The sequence below is a fragment of the Papilio polytes genome, unplaced genomic scaffold (genome assembly GCF_000836215.1).
Source record: "Papilio polytes unplaced genomic scaffold, Ppol_1.0 DF821122.1, whole genome shotgun sequence".
NCBI classification, from domain to species: Eukaryota; Metazoa; Arthropoda; class Insecta; order Lepidoptera; family Papilionidae; genus Papilio; species Papilio polytes.
In genome coordinates this window covers 626,358-642,901 of record NW_013528082.1, presented here as the reverse complement: position 1 = coordinate 642,901, position 16,544 = coordinate 626,358, and the positions used below count along the sequence as shown (strand labels likewise).

Genomic DNA, 16,544 nt, shown 5'->3' with positions numbered 1-16,544 from the left:
GGGCGCCGGGTGCGGCGGGACTGCCGCCCAGCGAGGCCGCGCGGTGCGGCGTGTGGCCCGCTACAATAAACATACAGATTTATTTAAAAGCAACACCTGACTGTTAGCAAATATACACGAGTTTGTCTGATAAACATGTAATTAAAGAGACAAGTCGGGAAGTACTGACCGGGCGGGCTCGCAGCCAGCTGCGGAGAGCTGCGCCCCTCGCGTCCCTCGCGCCGCCCCGAAGATGACCTGCTATTTAGATTGAAGCGCGCTTTTAAGTTTAAGAAATGTTTAAAGATAATAATATAGTTATATAACAATCTGTAAAGACAAACATTTCACATAAAAGCATTAAATTTGAAATAGCTGTAAGCGGCGATCTCCCATTGTCTTAACGGCCGTCCTACAACGCCAATACTTGTGTTTTTACTCTAATTCACATGCGGCACGGACCGAAGCAATCCTAGTAAATTGTTTTTATCTTCATCTTCCAAGCGCGGACGAGACGAGACCGATCGCTTTATCTGCGGAAAAACATTTAAAGCTGGTACCTGATCTGCGATCTTCTGGGAGTTATTGGCGAACCCTCGCTGATCTGCCCGAAATGAGCAGACTGGCCGTTGACCTGACGTACATCACAAGGTTAATATTCAATTAGAAGAATATTATATTTTGTGGGGTCACAGTAGCAGAAGCGGGTAGGCTCGTACCCGGCAGGTGTCGAGGCGCTTGCGCGGCGGGTCGCCGGGCGGCGCGGGCGCGGGCGGGCGCGGCTCGTCGTCGCGCGCCGGCCGCCGCCGCTTGCGCTCCAGCAACAAGAAATATATCACCTTCTCCGTGTTGTGACTGGAATAAGCATATTTCAGGCTAACCAAAACAACCTATGCAAAGTGTTTTCATAATAATAACTGATGTTCGGAGAGGCAAAATTATCTGTCGAGGGAGACAGTCACAATATTGATCGACGATGTAGCTGAGTAGGAAGTCTGGAAGGTGATGTTTTATGCAGGACAATGTTCAGCAGAGGACAGGAGGCGAATGAGACGGACACATTTTGTGTCTAAGTCTAAAGATAATGATGTTCGAGTAAAAGCCATGAATTCGATGGGGTGAATATAAAGCGCGTGAGTTGAGCTAGTGAGTAAAAGGGTGGCCCCGGTCAGGTACTGACTGCGGGCTGAGCAGATCCTGTATGAGTTTGTCGCGCTGCTTAAAGCAGCCGAGGCTGCAGATGGCCTGTAGCACGTCGGGATCGAGCGCGTCTGCGCCGGGCAGCACGCGCGTCTGCACCACCTCCATCATGGGCAGCTCCTGTTCCAGCTCGCCGCGTCCGCCTGCCGTCACCCACGGGTGCCGTGTGATCTGCGCCAGCTGCTCCCCGCCGCACGCCCCCGCACCACCACCACCAACACCAACATCAAAATTACAATAACATTTATGTATTCAAACAGATTGACATTTGATGAGTGAACAAATGTAATATCTACTGAAATGGTAATGTTATAAAGAGGAAAGATTTCTATTTTTGTATGTAATGAAGTAACTCAAAAACTACTTTCACCGATTTCAAAATTCTTTTATCAATAAATAGCTACAGTATGAGTGAGCAACGTGGTGCACGTACCGTGATGCGCTTGTCCGGATTCACCTCGATCATGCCGCGCAGCAGCTGCTGGCAGTCGGGCGGCACAAAGTGCGGCACGTGGAACACGCCACGCTTCACCTGCACCGCGCCCACACCGCGCCCACGCCGCGTACACGATAACACAATACAATTAAACATATTTAAGTGAATTTAGGACAAAGACGTAATAATAATACGTTATAACTAACCAATGGTTGTAGTGAGGTTATTGCTTATGGCAAATAATACAATGATTCAGAAACAAGACAAATAAATTTGTTTCTTTGCGGAAACAAGTAGACAACTTTGGAACAAAGGCAATTAAAAATACGTTATAATAAAATAGTGACCAAAAATAAATTAAAACCATAACTATAAATAAGCACCAAGCCTCAAGTAGCAATATTTGCTTTGATGTGAGATCTTTCTCCCCCTCGCATGCTTGTATCTATTTAATCCTCTATCCCGGTAGAGCATGTGTGAGGACACTCTGTAGACAATGAGAACGCAGAGACCTTCTCGAGCAGCTGTCGCAGGTTGTCGTCGTCAAAAGGCAGCGCACCCACGAGTAGCGCGTACAGGATGACTCCGCACGACCACACGTCCGCGCGCCGCCCGTCGTACTTCTCTCCCTGACACACCACCTCGTTATTTACACACTACACGCTTTGCTACATAGTTGACGATCAGAGCATCTTTAAAGTATAAGTATCATTATTCATAGTCGTATACCTTTCTTAAAATATTAATTACTAATTATTTTGAATAAACCATCGGTCTGCAATACGTATTGTTTCGTATGAGCCTTGAAATGAAAATATACGTCAGGGAGGGAGCGACTCTCCGACACAACATACCCCTGTTCCTGGTTAATTGACCGCGGGAAGCCCCAAGTTATGACTTCCATATTAATGTTAAGATAATGATTTATATTACTTTGATTATAAGCCACTGCTTATGTCTATGTCATGTCGCTACGTGTTGTATTGTAATATGGCGCCGTGCGGTACGTCAAAGGTGATCGGCGCACGCCACCACCAGCCCTCCTATACATCCATTACTGCATGTTGGACTGTTCAAATTCTCGCACAGCAGGATGAAAACTTTTTAATTGGATTGGCTCGCACACTCAAGTGTTCTATTCTTTGCACTCGGTGCCGTCCTCCGCTCATTATGCAATTCTCCGAGGGTCAGGGACCCGTTCGAATAAGCCCCTCTAGTTACCCTCTTCGCCGTTCTGTATATTTATTTGTACATTTTCGTATAAAAATAATTAAAAAAACATAACCTTAAATGAATATGTAAGATGGGGGATGATTTGAATTTGAATTTTGCACTTGCATAGGCTAGCATTATTCATTATCGGTACGAGAGCCTGAGACGGGCCTAAAACTAGTGTCGAGGGACATGTGCGATCGCCAAATTTCAGATCACGGCGTCGAGGATAGGGTGAAGTTAAAGGAGTTGACAATAAAAACTGACCCCAACTCCATATCGGATAATCTTGGGAGATACAGAGATGAATGGATGAATGTTAAATGTTCATACCCTGATGACCTCCGGGCAGGCGTAGTGCGGGCTGCCGCACGAGGTCTCGAGCAGCGAGCCGGCGGGCTGCAGCGACGCCATGCCGAAGTCCGCGATCTTGATGTTGTTCCGCTCGTCCAGCAGCAAATTCTCCGGCTTGAGATCGCGGTGGCTGCCGATGTAGTTACACGTTGTTACAAATTATTTACACCTTAGTACGATACGGATAATCAAGTAGTGTGGAGCGAGCGAGTTGATATAAAAAGAGGGCGAGGTACTGACCAGATGGAGTGGCTGTGGCAGAAGTCGAGTGCGGAGATAATCTGGCGGAAGAAGCGGCGCGCCTCCTTGGGCGTGAGGCGACCCTTCTTCACGAGGTAGTCGAACAGCTCGCCGCCGCTCACGTGCTCTAACACCAGGTACCTGTGGTGCAGGCAGACGTTAGCTGCCGGTACGTTGTCACTCGTCACATATACACATTACATTAACTATTTAATTTGTGCTCGTCTACTTTATAACACACAATACCAGAAGATATCACCAAGGTACTTCAGAAAGGACTTGTGTCACATGAGTCGGCTTCCGTGGAGCCCAGCGTTCATAACGGGAAAGTCTACAGTTAAACTCTACACAAGTGTAACTAATTCTTTACCGTCTAATTAATTATACAGTAGTGTCGTAAAACGTTTACAACATATTGTTGTCTTACCTATATCTAAGATAATGTGTGTGTTAGATTATATGTTTTTATAACGTGTGCCGACAGAGTGCACCCTGATATTTTGGTACTTATGAAACTGTGGCGATGGGATCTACGCTTTGCTACGAGTTACGTCGAGTGCAATACGTTGCTACGTGCCGCGTAGCACACAGATACGACATGTTATTCGACTATAGTAACGGCCTTATAGAGATCCGAAGAATTTTTTAAAAATTTAAAACATAAAAGGAAACTTCAGTACAACAGCGGCAGAATATGAGGCAGTTGGTGCACCCGCCTATGACTGTCATCGATACACGCTAGATGCACTGGAACTGGTGAACATAACGCTGCCACAGTTTAACGGACAAACTAAAGTTTCCCAACATAAAGTGTCTCTTTGTATTGGATAGCCGTTTTCTCGCGAGTGGCAATTTCCCCGCGCCGACTTTGAAAACGAGCTAAGTAAAGTTGAGTGCATTTTAGACGCGGCGAAGTGCATAACTGCGTAACGATCGATCTTCCTTAACATCGCGTCGCTATTATACACACCACTTGTGCAACTAAAATAGTATTTACAATACAAGGTTATGAATGATTAGTTTCCACCACCAATCTTCTTGGAACTTGGCTCAAAAACTGTAAAATCTCAAGAAGTGTGCAGCCTGTCTCTATATTACACAGCGATAACGTAGCTTTCTAATGGTGATTTTTTTTAAATCGGCCCAGTTGTTTTTGGGTTATTTCAATACATACGAAAAAAAAAACAAATCATTCCTCTTTATAACATTGGTATAGTTATAGATAATTCATATTTCAACGTTTTGTGTAACCTTAAATCTAAGGACATCAATAAGATATCGTCTAAAGATGCACTAACGTAGAAAATAATGATGTAAACGTGTTTTTGTTGTGCGTAAATGTGTGTGTGTGTGTGTGTGTGTGTGTGTGTGTGTGTGTGTGTGTGTGTGTGTGTGTGTGTGTTTAAGTTAGTGTGTGTATGGTGGACTCACAGATACTTCTTGTTCTCATAGACGTCGGAGAGGCCGAGCACGTGAGGGTGCTCGATCAGCTTCATGATAGCTATCTCCCGCTCCACCTGCACATCGTAAATAAGCACACCTCAACTGTGACATATACAGTACAAGCTGTACAGCCTGTACAGACCCGAGGGAGATGCGCAGTACCTTCATGAGCACCGACTCGCTGAGCTTCTCGCGGTTGATGATCTTGATGGCGACCTTCTTCCCGGTGACGCAGTGCACGCCCAGCTTCACCAGACCTGAGACACACATTAATTACATAAACAACTTTAATACCATTTCGTTTTTCTTTCTCGCTCTTATCCTTTCTTTTCATCGTTATCGACAAACATTTTAAAGCGTGTAATGCACATAATCTTCTATTAACAATAACTAAGTAAAATGAAAGTATGCGTGTGAATCACATTTAAATTGAAGTGTTAAGGTGAAAGGAAAATTAGCCTTTTGAATAAGTACAAATTATCGTACAAAGTTTTATGATCGTGTACAAGTGCCACATATCAGTTTCCAAGATTAATTAATGACTACGAGTCTTCTTCTTGGAACTTAGTAAATTAACTATACAACATACAGTTGGAGTTACTAGATAGCAATGTGCGTGTCGCCGGCAATATCATGTACATATGTGTACTGTATCTATTGTAGATATTGCACTGCACAAAGCAACGCATACTACGCTTAGTTTTCTACGTATTTATTTAATTTACCTGAAAATAAATATGATTGGTCCACTTATCTAAAACTGGACTGATGACTGATGTTTTGACAAGATATTCTAAGGATGTGAAATGTTTGGTCCCAGAATTTTTTAAAAATTAAGTAATTTCGATTTTTGTTTCATCTTTATTGAATTATTCTTAAAGGATTAAGTAAATTTGTTGCATTTTCTGCATTACTTTTTTATTTAATTGGCAGGTAACGCTAGTAGGTATAAAGCAGCCATCGCGTTGCTATGATTGTGTTAACAATGATGCCCCACTTTAGCGACCTGTTGCGCCTCAACAACCCTATACGCATTATTATACTATGTTAACAGTGGTAGTGGTAGACGCCACTAACAACACCTGTTGTATGAATGTGCCGCTCGCACTCCGCAATACCACGACCACATAGGAGATCCGCGGCAAGTGGAAGCGGTCCCGCCCTTCGTCTGATGAGTGCCGGGGGCCTATTTTTAGTCCACTTTTACTACCTACCCTTTTCTTATAAGGAGTGAGAATTACAATTAGAAATAATGAAGAGCGGAGTCAAGTTCCCGGAACCTTCTAGTGTCTAGAGTGATAGTCAAAGTGCCCTTAAAACTTTTATTAATCTGATTATTTCGCTTTAGTGTCATTGTAAAAAGATATATTAAAAACTCACCTGTTTGTCCCTTGCCCAGGGTCTTCTCTAGTCTGAAGGGCCCGACGTACTGGTAGGCCTCCGCGGTCGCGGCGGCGCTCCCGCCTTCCATGTTCAGAGCGCGAGGCGCGGCGCCCGCCGCCTCGCTGCTCCGACCATAGCGCCTCGCCACCGCGCGCTCTCGCCGCGCCAAGCACGCGTATACGCCGAGCTCAGCTGGCTCTCTTCATGCTGCAGCCACTTAACTGTCTCGCTGCACAATCACCATTGTCCATATTCCACTATTTTTTAGGTCAGTGCATCGATTGTGACATACGTAACGATGTCCAACTAAAATAAGAATTCTAACTAAAAAAAAGTTGACGATTCGCAAAACTGTGCATAACCGTGGGTTTTTATTGATACATACTGTAATGTCAACGAAAATGTATTTAATAAATAATGTACAGGTATTTCGATGGTTGAAACTTGAAACCATTAAAAAGCTACGTTATTAGTAAGAAGCATAGGCCTTATTTTTATCTTCTATCTATATCTATCTTCTAGACATATAATAAAATAGGAGTGTCTATTTGTAACATCAAAAGAAAAATTCCAGATTTCAAAAATGCATTTTTTTTGTCCGTCTGTCTGTCGGCAAGCCGCGTTTGTTCCGGGTAATCTCCGAAACGGTTGTGCCGATTTCGACGGGACTTCCACTGGCGGGTAGCTGACATAGGATAGGCATATTTTAGGTTACTTTTTTAAAATTCCGAGCTGTCTAACGGCCTACGGGTGGGTGGTGGCGACATCTCGTTATTTTATAATTTCATACAGTCCAAGTTGCAAGAAACGGCTAGTTTGATACAAAGAGGGAAGATTTGTTTGGTTTTTAGGCTCTGAATAGGCTCCGAAACTCTACAATCGATTTCAAAAATTCCTTCGTCGTTAGAAAACTACAATATCACTGAGTAGATAGGCTATGATTTCATCAACAGAACGGGTAACGATATGATACAAAAGATACGCTATAGTTATTATACAATTCAATGTTTTCCAAATAAACAGTAACTTGTAATGAAAGCTTTAATGAATTAAAGGACGCGATTGCAATACTTACAATTGGGCATACAATATTTATTCATTCAATCGGTTCCAACGCAAACGGTTTTCAAGACCTCGTGCGCAGAGAGGCTCAACACCTAGTGTTAACTACACCAGTCTCAGGTCGCAGCCGGCACACCTGTCTCAAGCTAATCTTCTAAACTCCCTAAGTAGTATTGTATTAGGTACTTATTCGGTGCATTCTTTTTTATAAAATATACATTGAAACGATTTGTAGCTTTTAAATCAAAAGGCTATTCATAGCTTTGTTTACATTCCGATATACCTAATATCAATCTACGCGTTTCTGTAATTATTTTACCGTTCATTATTCCTACATTTGAACCTTCAATGAGAAAAAAATACAAATATTTAATTCAGCCCAACCTTTAAATGATGTTATTACTGTAATCTAAAGTTTAAAAGGATCACATCGATATATATTTATTCTTAATCCCTTACAAAAAATGATTTATACCTATTGAATTAGGTACTTAAATAGTTGTTCCGAAACGTGACAGCCTAGGTCAGTGTAAGTCAGTCCGCACACGGCTAGCGGCGACAATTGCCTTCTGAAAGGGGAAGAGACGGAAATATTCAGAATGTTGTGGGGAGCATCCCCATACTCCTGACACACGACTACTGTCGCCACTGATATCTTACCCACCAGGCACCAGGCACCAGGCACTAGGCAACGAGCACTAACACACTACATACCTTGAAATAAATATTAAACAGAACCGTGCAAGTGCCGACGCATAATGTAAGTTTAATCCATTTGTTTATATAAAAAAACCTTAATTTATTTATTACGTAAACTTGACAAAGATATTTAGATTAAAATCAAATTTTGTAAATAAATATAAAAAGACCTTCAATAAGAAACATGTAGAGCGCTTGCAGCAGCGGCCCGGGACAGGGCGGACCTCACCACCTCACCTACGTATACTGCATCAGTTTTCCCTTCTTAATTATCTTAGCTTGCACTCGTCAGATCATTTTATAATTTTGGTCAAAACACTTATATCACCGTAATTAATTTAAATTACTTAATAAACCGAAATTTTTCAGTCTCTTTGTGTTCCTTTTGATTTCAATTTATTTACACTCAACAAACGCGCACATATCGGTCAGTACATAATGGTATATCGTATATTATATAAAAGCAGTACACGAGTCGTGAACACGCCGTGCTCCGCATACACCGCTACTGTCGCACGTCACTGGAAAATCGATATATCTCAACCAAACATCGCGGTTTCTTTCACAACAAATTGACGTGATGCAGAGAGCGGCAGAGCGCGGGGGCGCGGCGCGGTCAGCCCAACATCTTTCTGCACTTATTGCCGACACAAAAACGTGTAAAATTTAAAAACGTTACATAATACTATATTTGAATTTGTAATATTTTGTGTGCGACACGCGCGCCTCCTCACTGTAGGGCGCGTGCGGGCGCGAGGCGCGAGCCGGCCGGGGTTGGGGCGCAGTGAGTGACTCATAACGAGGGGTGGCTTTGCGTTCCGTTTCACGATGTACATTACCAAACTCGAATATAAACAGAAACATTTTTTTTCTATACTAATATAATAAAGGGCAATAAAGCGTAATCACACACTTCTCCATTTTTTTAATACCTGATATATCGGATATGACTATTATATGTATGTTTTTGGATAATTTATTTTTTAATAAAAAGCCCTAAACTTTCAACACGTTTAGGCTAAATATTTTTATACTATTATGATAAACTTAGGGAATGAATAATTTGCAAAATGCCGATAATCGATAAATTTAACTAAAACAAAATTATATACTTTATGGTCCGGTGAGAAAGTATGATGCTATCAGCCTCACATATACTATCGATAATGGCTTTAGTTTTGATTGCAGAACCAACTAGGGTGAACAGAGGCGCCAACATCCGATTGAAGAATACAGCAGACAACGTAAGACAATGCAAATAAGTCTTTAGTGTTTCCCACAAGAAAACGATGATACCAGATTTGTATAACTTTGGATTTTCCATTAAAAATATAACTGCGGGCTCTATAATACCCGGAACAAACGCGTCTTGCGGACAGATTCGTTATCAGCTACGCGAATCCGTCTTCCCGGAATCTGAAATTTTCCTTTTGATACTACATACTGACATTCCAATTTTATTATAGATATATTTATATATAAGATAAAGATTTTTTTGAGACTGGGTTGCCACTGTTTGCCTTGCCGAGCGCAGATGGCACTTAGCCTAAACCTAGTATGTAAGCAATTAAGCTCGAGGACTCCCTCAGTAGCCTCGGCTGGGGTCGTTACTTCGTTGTTATTACCGGATTAGGAGTCAGCCGAGCTCTTAGATCGCTTCGGTGGATGTTCCATTGAGTGACTGGACAAAAGGGCCCCCGAGAGGAGAAGGTATAGATATAGATGGATATATATACAAGATATATAGATGGTACACGACTGAGCCGCGGCGATCGGAATTCACCGAAAACAGAAGTGGGAAGTTTTTCAAAATTTTTTTTTCAACAATTAACAATGAAGAGAATTATAAATCAGAACATTAAACGCTTTTGTTTCTATGTAAATTACTTAGGACGTTATTTTGGAGTTTTAGTAATTAAGCTGACCTTTGACCGGCCTCCAGGGGCGCACAACATCGAGTGTTGAGTGTTGCACAACGCACAACAGCAATGCAAAGCATTCCCCGGCCGATGCCGATGTCAAACGTATATAGTTTATTTCTAAATCATAATTGATTGTTATGTATTTGCATAAATTATTGACTCGCAATGGTTCATGTAGTATTTATTTCATTTTTTAATAAAGTTAAGTTAGTCATGTAATGACATATTTGTAGGTACACGAAGCTTTCGACCAAAGAATCTGTCGTAGCCCATAGTACACGTCTTTTTCGGACATCAGTACTTTACACATTTTCCACGCGTTTACAATGTCTGACTTAATTTATTATTTTAATATATTAGTAGACGAAAAAAATGTTTAAATAGTTGCAAGCGTGCGAGTTGTTCACATTACAATTCGACCTTCACCGCATGCAGGTGCGTACATCCAATCACTTTGTTATTTAATTGAAACAATTTCAAGTCTAGATGATTTTAAATATGTTTTTTGGTATTTGTATATACTTCTATATGTGTTTTAAACTCTTTTACGTCCATGCTAATGTAACCTGCTGTAGCCCTTAGTCTAGCTGCGAAAAAAAAACCAGCTTACTCTGGCTTACTTAATCACAGTTTCTGATGGTTTTCGCTGTTGATAGTGCTGTATTGAAACATATTAGAGTTAAATTTAACGTCTCTGATTCTTACAAACATAATACGAGGAATAGATTAAAAGATTAACTAGACGCACAGACCGGTACCGAAGCGAGGCTTGCACAGCGCTGATCTACCTCCAACGCTGTTCTGTTTAAACAATTTCTTGCCAGTATAATAATGTTTTTTTAAATCTTTGTTTGGGAAAAGGGGATTTTTGACTTTGGAAAGACATGTCAACCCCATAGTGCTACTCTTAGGCTTTAAGAAACGAGCTGGCATATGATATGGCATATTGACATAATAATGCCTACATCGGTCGGGTTGAGCTTCAACTCTCGGAATAGTAGTTCGCATTCCCGCCTGTTTCTCTCACACTCCAACAGCAAGTGTTGGATATCTTCTGGCTTTCTGCATATCTCGCAATTAGGCGACAGGTTTTCCTCATCAGATATCCAAAACTCGCTGTTGGATAGTGGCCAGAACGTAGTCTTAGCACATGTCTTATTTCATATTATGATGCATGAAAATTTGAATTTAGGTACATATTCTACGAGATCAGGAATAGGATAATAAGTTAGCGATGGCATCAAAGGCAAGGCTGATAAACTTTTTGAGCGAGGAGCGGTACGCAGTGCTATCGGCGCGCTACGCGGCTTTCCACGAGGCCATGAACGACCCTGCGCAGCCCGTAGTGCGCGTCTACGACCCCCTCGTACCAAACCACTTGCGCGAGCTGCTGCTCGTCAGAGAGGTCAGCGCGGAGCTGCAGCAGAAAAAACAAGATAGTTTGAAGCCTGCGGCAGCGGTGAGCACCTCGAATGCACTAACTTCGTGCGTCTGCGCGATTTCTTTTTTACCAATCGATCTCATTCTTAGACAAGTAGTAGTAAGTTAGGTGAACTGCGGAATACCGCAATTTTCATTTTGTATGACAACACATCAATACCTACGACGTCGGGCATCCACTTCAGCTTCTATTTCAGCCCACATCTTCGTTAATGCCATGGTGGCGTAAACTGACGCAGTAGGCTGGCATATTTCTCCCCGTTGCTGACAAGATCCAGATAGTAAATCGGACCCGGATCCCGCCGAGTAATCCCATCCATCATCTCATCATCATTCTCAGATCTTCATAATGACTACACACTAAGTCTGTCGAGAAACATCAAAATTATATGCATAGTACAAATGAATTGTGTACAATAAAACGTGTTTCTGCTTCGTTACAGAAAGCTGTGAATGTCAACTAAATGCAGGGCCAGAAACCTAAAGCGCTCGGAAAAAGAAAACAAAAACAATCAAATACAAGTATTTTTAACTACATTTATGTCTTACATGTGTATGTACGTAGGTATGTACTTTGAATACAGTCGGAGAATTTCGCGGTGCGCCACCTTAAAACTAGTCGTTTGAAAGCATCGACACGATGAAGCGGACAATAACCAATTATTACGCAGCTGAAATGTCTATATGAGAAAAGGTCGTTCAGTGGTACACGGCTAACAAATATTGCTATTTTTTTCCCGTCATTTGCGCAACTCACTGTTACTTAATTGGTTATTTGTAAAAAGAAGCGGAGTTTGTCTCGTTGCAAAGTACAATTTTCGTGTAACTGGAACACTGCAGATTTCCACGACTGTACCTAAAATCAAATCTGTAAATAATTGTAGTCTTATTCGCACCTATTTTTATCACGAGCATGAATTGTAGATTTGTGTCATAATGTATTTTATTTAAGAAAGTCACATTTAAATGAGTAAAAAAAGCTTGTTAAATCATGCTTATTAAATTGTATCTACATATTTAAAAATAGTTTAGTAAAAACTGAATAGTGAACACAAACATTAATCTGTTTAATTAATTTTATACTTATTATTAATGTAATAATTGACAATTTCTTACCTAGACATTATTTATGTTATATTATAAAACTAATTATTTAGATAATAAATGGTACCAAAATTATTGTTGTTTGTGTAAAATGTTCTCATCATAATAGACATTCGTTTAAACATTTTTTTAACTCCCGAGTTCTTCAAAATCGTAAAGTGACATCAACCAAGTGACTGAACTAGATAGTCCACTTCCATAGAACATATCAGCTTCTAAGATTTACCAGCAAATGAAGTGATGGCTCTCTGGTAGGTATATGCTCGCTTGACTTCAACTAAATACTAATTTTAAATAATCACAAACAAAAACTGTCATCATTTTTTTTATTGTCATAATTATTTTTTATATAAAAAATATACTAAAGCCACATAATATTCAGAAAAAATAAGACTCAAAACAAACAAAAAATAGTTTGTCAATCTTTAGAACTAACAAGTGCATCAAATGAACACTTACTAACCTAAAGAAAATAAAATACTAATATTTGATAGCATAAAAAAGTATAATTATCTTGTGATAATACATTATGGTATACTTAAAACTAAGAATTGTCCGTCATGACATCGTCATCTTCATCCTCGGGCTCCGCGAGGTCGGGGTGGCACAATCGGATATGGAGATTCAGGTTTATCTTAACAATGAAGCTCTTGCCGCAGGTGGTGCACTTGTGCGGCCGCTTCACGTCGTCGTCTGCGGCGGGCGGGTGCGCGCGCGTCAGGTGCGTGCGCAGCAGCGACGAATGCATGCTCCTGTCGCAGTGGCTGCACTTCACCAGGCAGTCCAGTGGCTGACCCTCATGGCTCTGTCTGTGCTTCTCCATTGTTATTTTGGAAACAAACAACTTTTGACAGAAGTCACATTTGAAATTTTTCACTTTAGTATGTTTCTTCATGTGTATCTTTAGACAGTTCTTAGTTGGCAACATTTGATCACACTTGGAACATTTGAATTTCTTGACATCATTGTGAAGCTGCATGTGAAGCTTGAGGTACGCCTGGCCAGTGAAGCTTTTGTTGCAGATCTCGCAGTTGATGGTGCTGGTCGAGGAGTGTGTCTGCATGTGGCTCTTGAGGAACTGGGCCGCAACGAAGCTGCGGTCGCAAACTTCGCACATGTACTTCTTGGACTCAATGCCATCATGCTTGCTGCGGTGAATGTCCAGATGGTACTGCGAGTTCACTTTCACATCGCAAAGATCGCATTTAAATTTCCGTCTTTTCTTAGGGCCCTCCTTGGCAGGAGGTGCCTCAGGTTCCATCGGCTGGGTGTCTTTGTCGTTGCCGTGAAACTTTTTGTGCAGTATCAAGTACTCCATGCCGTCGAAGGTGAGGTCGCACACGTCGCACCTGTACCTTGTGTCGCTTTGTTGTTGTTGTTTCAGCTCATAAGTCACATTATTATCACTGCCGTTGTACTGCTCTGCCATTTTTTCCCGCTTAACACATCTATTGTCGTTTTGCATCTGTTTGTCACCGCTGGCCGGCTCCATAACACTCTTCATCCAATGATCCTGTATGCCGACGCCAGACTTCGTCTCCATTTGCAGAAGTGACGCTAGGGACACATAACAAGGCGAGAGCGATATTGATCCCTAAAACGAATATAGTCCAACAGAAAATACCTCATAATCGCTGTATTATTGCAATAGAAACGTTATTAGCGCATTGTTGACATGATTGTACCGAAAAATTTTAACTTTTCCGAAGTGAAACACAAAAGCGAGCCTTGTTACAGTAACATAAATTCCAAAAGAGAAGCGAAGCGCGTTGGTTTTTTTTCATATCATTAATGACAGCTATTACTTTTCAATGTTGACATCATTTAATTGCCATTGAAAATATCATTTTCAACAAAACAAAATATTTGATATCGGAAAATACGTAAAAAATTGCTTTAAATATTGGAAGCAAACAAAGCAATAATTTTAAAGTCGAGGACGTAATTCGAAAGCTTGTTTTTTTTAAAGATAACTTAAATAAAAGAATTCTCAAAGTGGCAACCTTTTAAATCAGTTAATTTTGACACCTATCAAAAATGGCGTCAAATGTTCAATATTTTTATTTACTTTGAATTTTTATCTAAATGTGTAGAAATGCCTATTGACTTTTAAAATATTTTATTAATTTCATTGATAAAAATGGCATCGAGTATCGAAGTGAATAACTGTGAAAATAGCGATGTTTCGTCCGATGATGAAGTTTTATCAGTAATAAAGAGTAAAGTCAAGAAGAAAACTAATAAAAGAAAACGGCCACCAAGAAAAACTTACGCTGATGATGATGACGAAGATGACGAGGATGGAATTATGCCGCATGTATTCGTCCATGTCAAAGTTGAAGAAGTAGAAGATGACGGTCCTTTGGATTTTAGTGGGGTAATGTTTTGGCATGGTAGTTAGTAACTGCTTTTTAATTTTGTAAAAGGCAAAGTGTAATTTAAAGATTCAAATTAGTTTGAAAGTATGTATACATAGATAACTTTTTTTTTTATGAAATAAAGACCTTCAAAATATCAACAACAGGACTGGCATACAATCCTTCATTTAACAGAGCTCTTTCACCTGCTAAACTAAGATGTATTTTAGTATTATCATATTCAATATGAGAGATGAGTGATGAGAGAAGAGTGTTGGTAGCTCAGTGGTTAAGCACTTGACTTGTAATATGCAGGTCTTGGGTTCGAATCCCGCCAAGTACCAATGTGATTTTCGATTTTAGAATTTTTTATGTACATAATTCAATGAAGAAGAAATTCAATGATATATGTGAAATCAATCAGCATGGTTGTCTGGTTTAGTCACCCCAACTGTGTAGTATGTCTTGATAGTTACTGTTAGCTAAAGGTAATGTGTAAATAAATGCTTAGTGTAATTACCTGTTATTAGTGGTGACTAAGAGTTGTTACAATTTTACAGTATCGTAATGAAAATGTCTCTATATCTCAAACAAAAGAACAAAAGAAGCGTAGAAAACGAAACATAATTCCAGCAAATACAAAAAAGAAGAGAATATATGAATGTGCACAGTGTGATGCTGTGTTTGAACAAAGTGCTGATCTCAAGGATCATTCCAAAGAACACCAGGTTGTTACGAGGTGAGGGACTGCACCAGACTAATGAAAGTTCAAATACATTTTTTGTCTACAAATGGTCTTAGAAATATTTGCATCAGTATTTCTAATGGAATAGCTTACTAAAACAATATTTTTGTCTCACTAATATAACAAGAAATAATGACATAAAGAAATAATAACAATGTATGTATACATTCATGCATTTTTGGATATTGTGGTTATCATAGTTTTATTTTTAGACATAAATGTGAGCCGTGCGGACGGTACTTCAACAAGGCGTTCAGTCTGCGGCTGCACAGCCGCGTGCACATGGAGAAGGTGGAGATCTGTCCCATATGCGGCGCTGCTTACACTCTCAGGATCAACATGGTACATCCCCTTTGTATTCACTTGAGTATAGAATAAAGTAACTTGTAGTGTTATACTTAACAATGCAATTTCCCAGAGATAATTTCTTTACTATGTCTTGATTACATAATTGTCTGTAATGTCTCTGTGCTGTCAAAGGTCACTAGTGATTGATTTAATTTTAGTTGAGACATTTGAACACCCATGAAGCAACTCTACCCTGTTCCCTGTGTCCCATGAAGCTCCATACGACAGAGCTACTGGAAGAACATTTGATCGCCCACGAAACAAACAATACGGAAGTTTTACTACAGAATGCCAAGTGAGTGATTTTTAAATAAGTGCACAAATTAATTGAATAACATATTTTAAGTTTCATACAAATCTACTTACATTTTTTATTTTCATTTGATTACAGCCTTGAAAGTAAAGCGAAATTAAAAGCGAAGAACAAGGTCAGTAACAAAGCATCCAATAAGATATCCATGCAAGAGTCCATTAAAATGGAAGTGGAATCGGAGGAGAACGAGGGGAGCTCGGAGAAGTCGGAGGTGTACCTGAAGCGCGAGGAGCTGAGCCACGCCACGCAGTGCGCCGTCGTCAGCAAGATGCACAAGGGCCGCGCCGTGCACGACGTCTGCCGCCTC

At 40.5% G+C, this 16,544-nt stretch overlaps 4 protein-coding genes across 5 annotated transcripts in view; 2 read left to right on the top strand and 2 right to left on the bottom strand.

Annotated features, from left to right (window-relative positions):
- Nucleotides 1–6,357, bottom strand: part of LOC106109587 (serine/threonine-protein kinase BRSK2) — a 13,128-nt gene extending 6,771 nt beyond the window's left edge. The window contains exons 1-11 of the mRNA XM_013291143.1: nt 6,245–6,357; nt 5,027–5,121; nt 4,853–4,938; nt 3,422–3,562; nt 3,161–3,311; nt 2,128–2,244; nt 1,613–1,711; nt 1,160–1,359; nt 699–834; nt 540–613; nt 90–240 (exon numbers count right to left, since the gene is read on the bottom strand). Of these exons, the coding sequence (XP_013146597.1) occupies nt 90–240; nt 540–613; nt 699–834; nt 1,160–1,359; nt 1,613–1,711; nt 2,128–2,244; nt 3,161–3,311; nt 3,422–3,562; nt 4,853–4,938; nt 5,027–5,121; nt 6,245–6,335 (1,341 nt within the window). The 5' untranslated portion in view covers nt 6,336–6,357. The remainder of the gene's footprint in view (nt 1–89; nt 241–539; nt 614–698; nt 835–1,159; nt 1,360–1,612; nt 1,712–2,127; nt 2,245–3,160; nt 3,312–3,421; nt 3,563–4,852; nt 4,939–5,026; nt 5,122–6,244) is intronic.
- A 77-nt stretch (nt 6,358–6,434) lies between these two features.
- Nucleotides 6,435–12,480, top strand: LOC106109619. Of its 2 annotated transcripts, none has more exons than XM_013291200.1 (3): nt 6,435–6,515; nt 11,123–11,389; nt 11,814–12,480. In XM_013291200.1, exons 2-3 carry the CDS (start codon nt 11,165–11,167, stop codon nt 11,832–11,834), a joined length of 246 nt encoding a protein of 81 aa, XP_013146654.1. In that variant the 5' UTR covers nt 6,435–6,515; nt 11,123–11,164; the 3' UTR covers nt 11,835–12,480. The 2 variants fall into 2 exon arrangements, with proteins under 2 accessions (XP_013146654.1, XP_013146653.1); XM_013291199.1 differs by lacking the exon at nt 6,435–6,515 and adding an exon at nt 9,051–9,252.
- A 480-nt stretch (nt 12,481–12,960) lies between these two features.
- LOC106109588 (zinc finger protein 525-like) lies at nt 12,961–14,260 on the bottom strand. Its single transcript, XM_013291144.1, has one exon. It carries the CDS (start codon nt 14,015–14,017, stop codon nt 13,019–13,021), a length of 999 nt encoding a protein of 332 aa, XP_013146598.1. The 5' UTR covers nt 14,018–14,260; the 3' UTR covers nt 12,961–13,018.
- A 272-nt stretch (nt 14,261–14,532) lies between these two features.
- Nucleotides 14,533–16,544, top strand: part of LOC106109586 (zinc finger protein with KRAB and SCAN domains 5-like) — a 3,952-nt gene continuing 1,940 nt past the window's right edge. Inside the window, exons 1-5 of the mRNA XM_013291142.1 lie at nt 14,533–14,851; nt 15,392–15,570; nt 15,789–15,918; nt 16,083–16,219; nt 16,316–16,539. Coding sequence (XP_013146596.1) covers nt 14,615–14,851; nt 15,392–15,570; nt 15,789–15,918; nt 16,083–16,219; nt 16,316–16,539 — 907 coding nt within the window. The 5' untranslated portion in view covers nt 14,533–14,614. The remainder of the gene's footprint in view (nt 14,852–15,391; nt 15,571–15,788; nt 15,919–16,082; nt 16,220–16,315; nt 16,540–16,544) is intronic.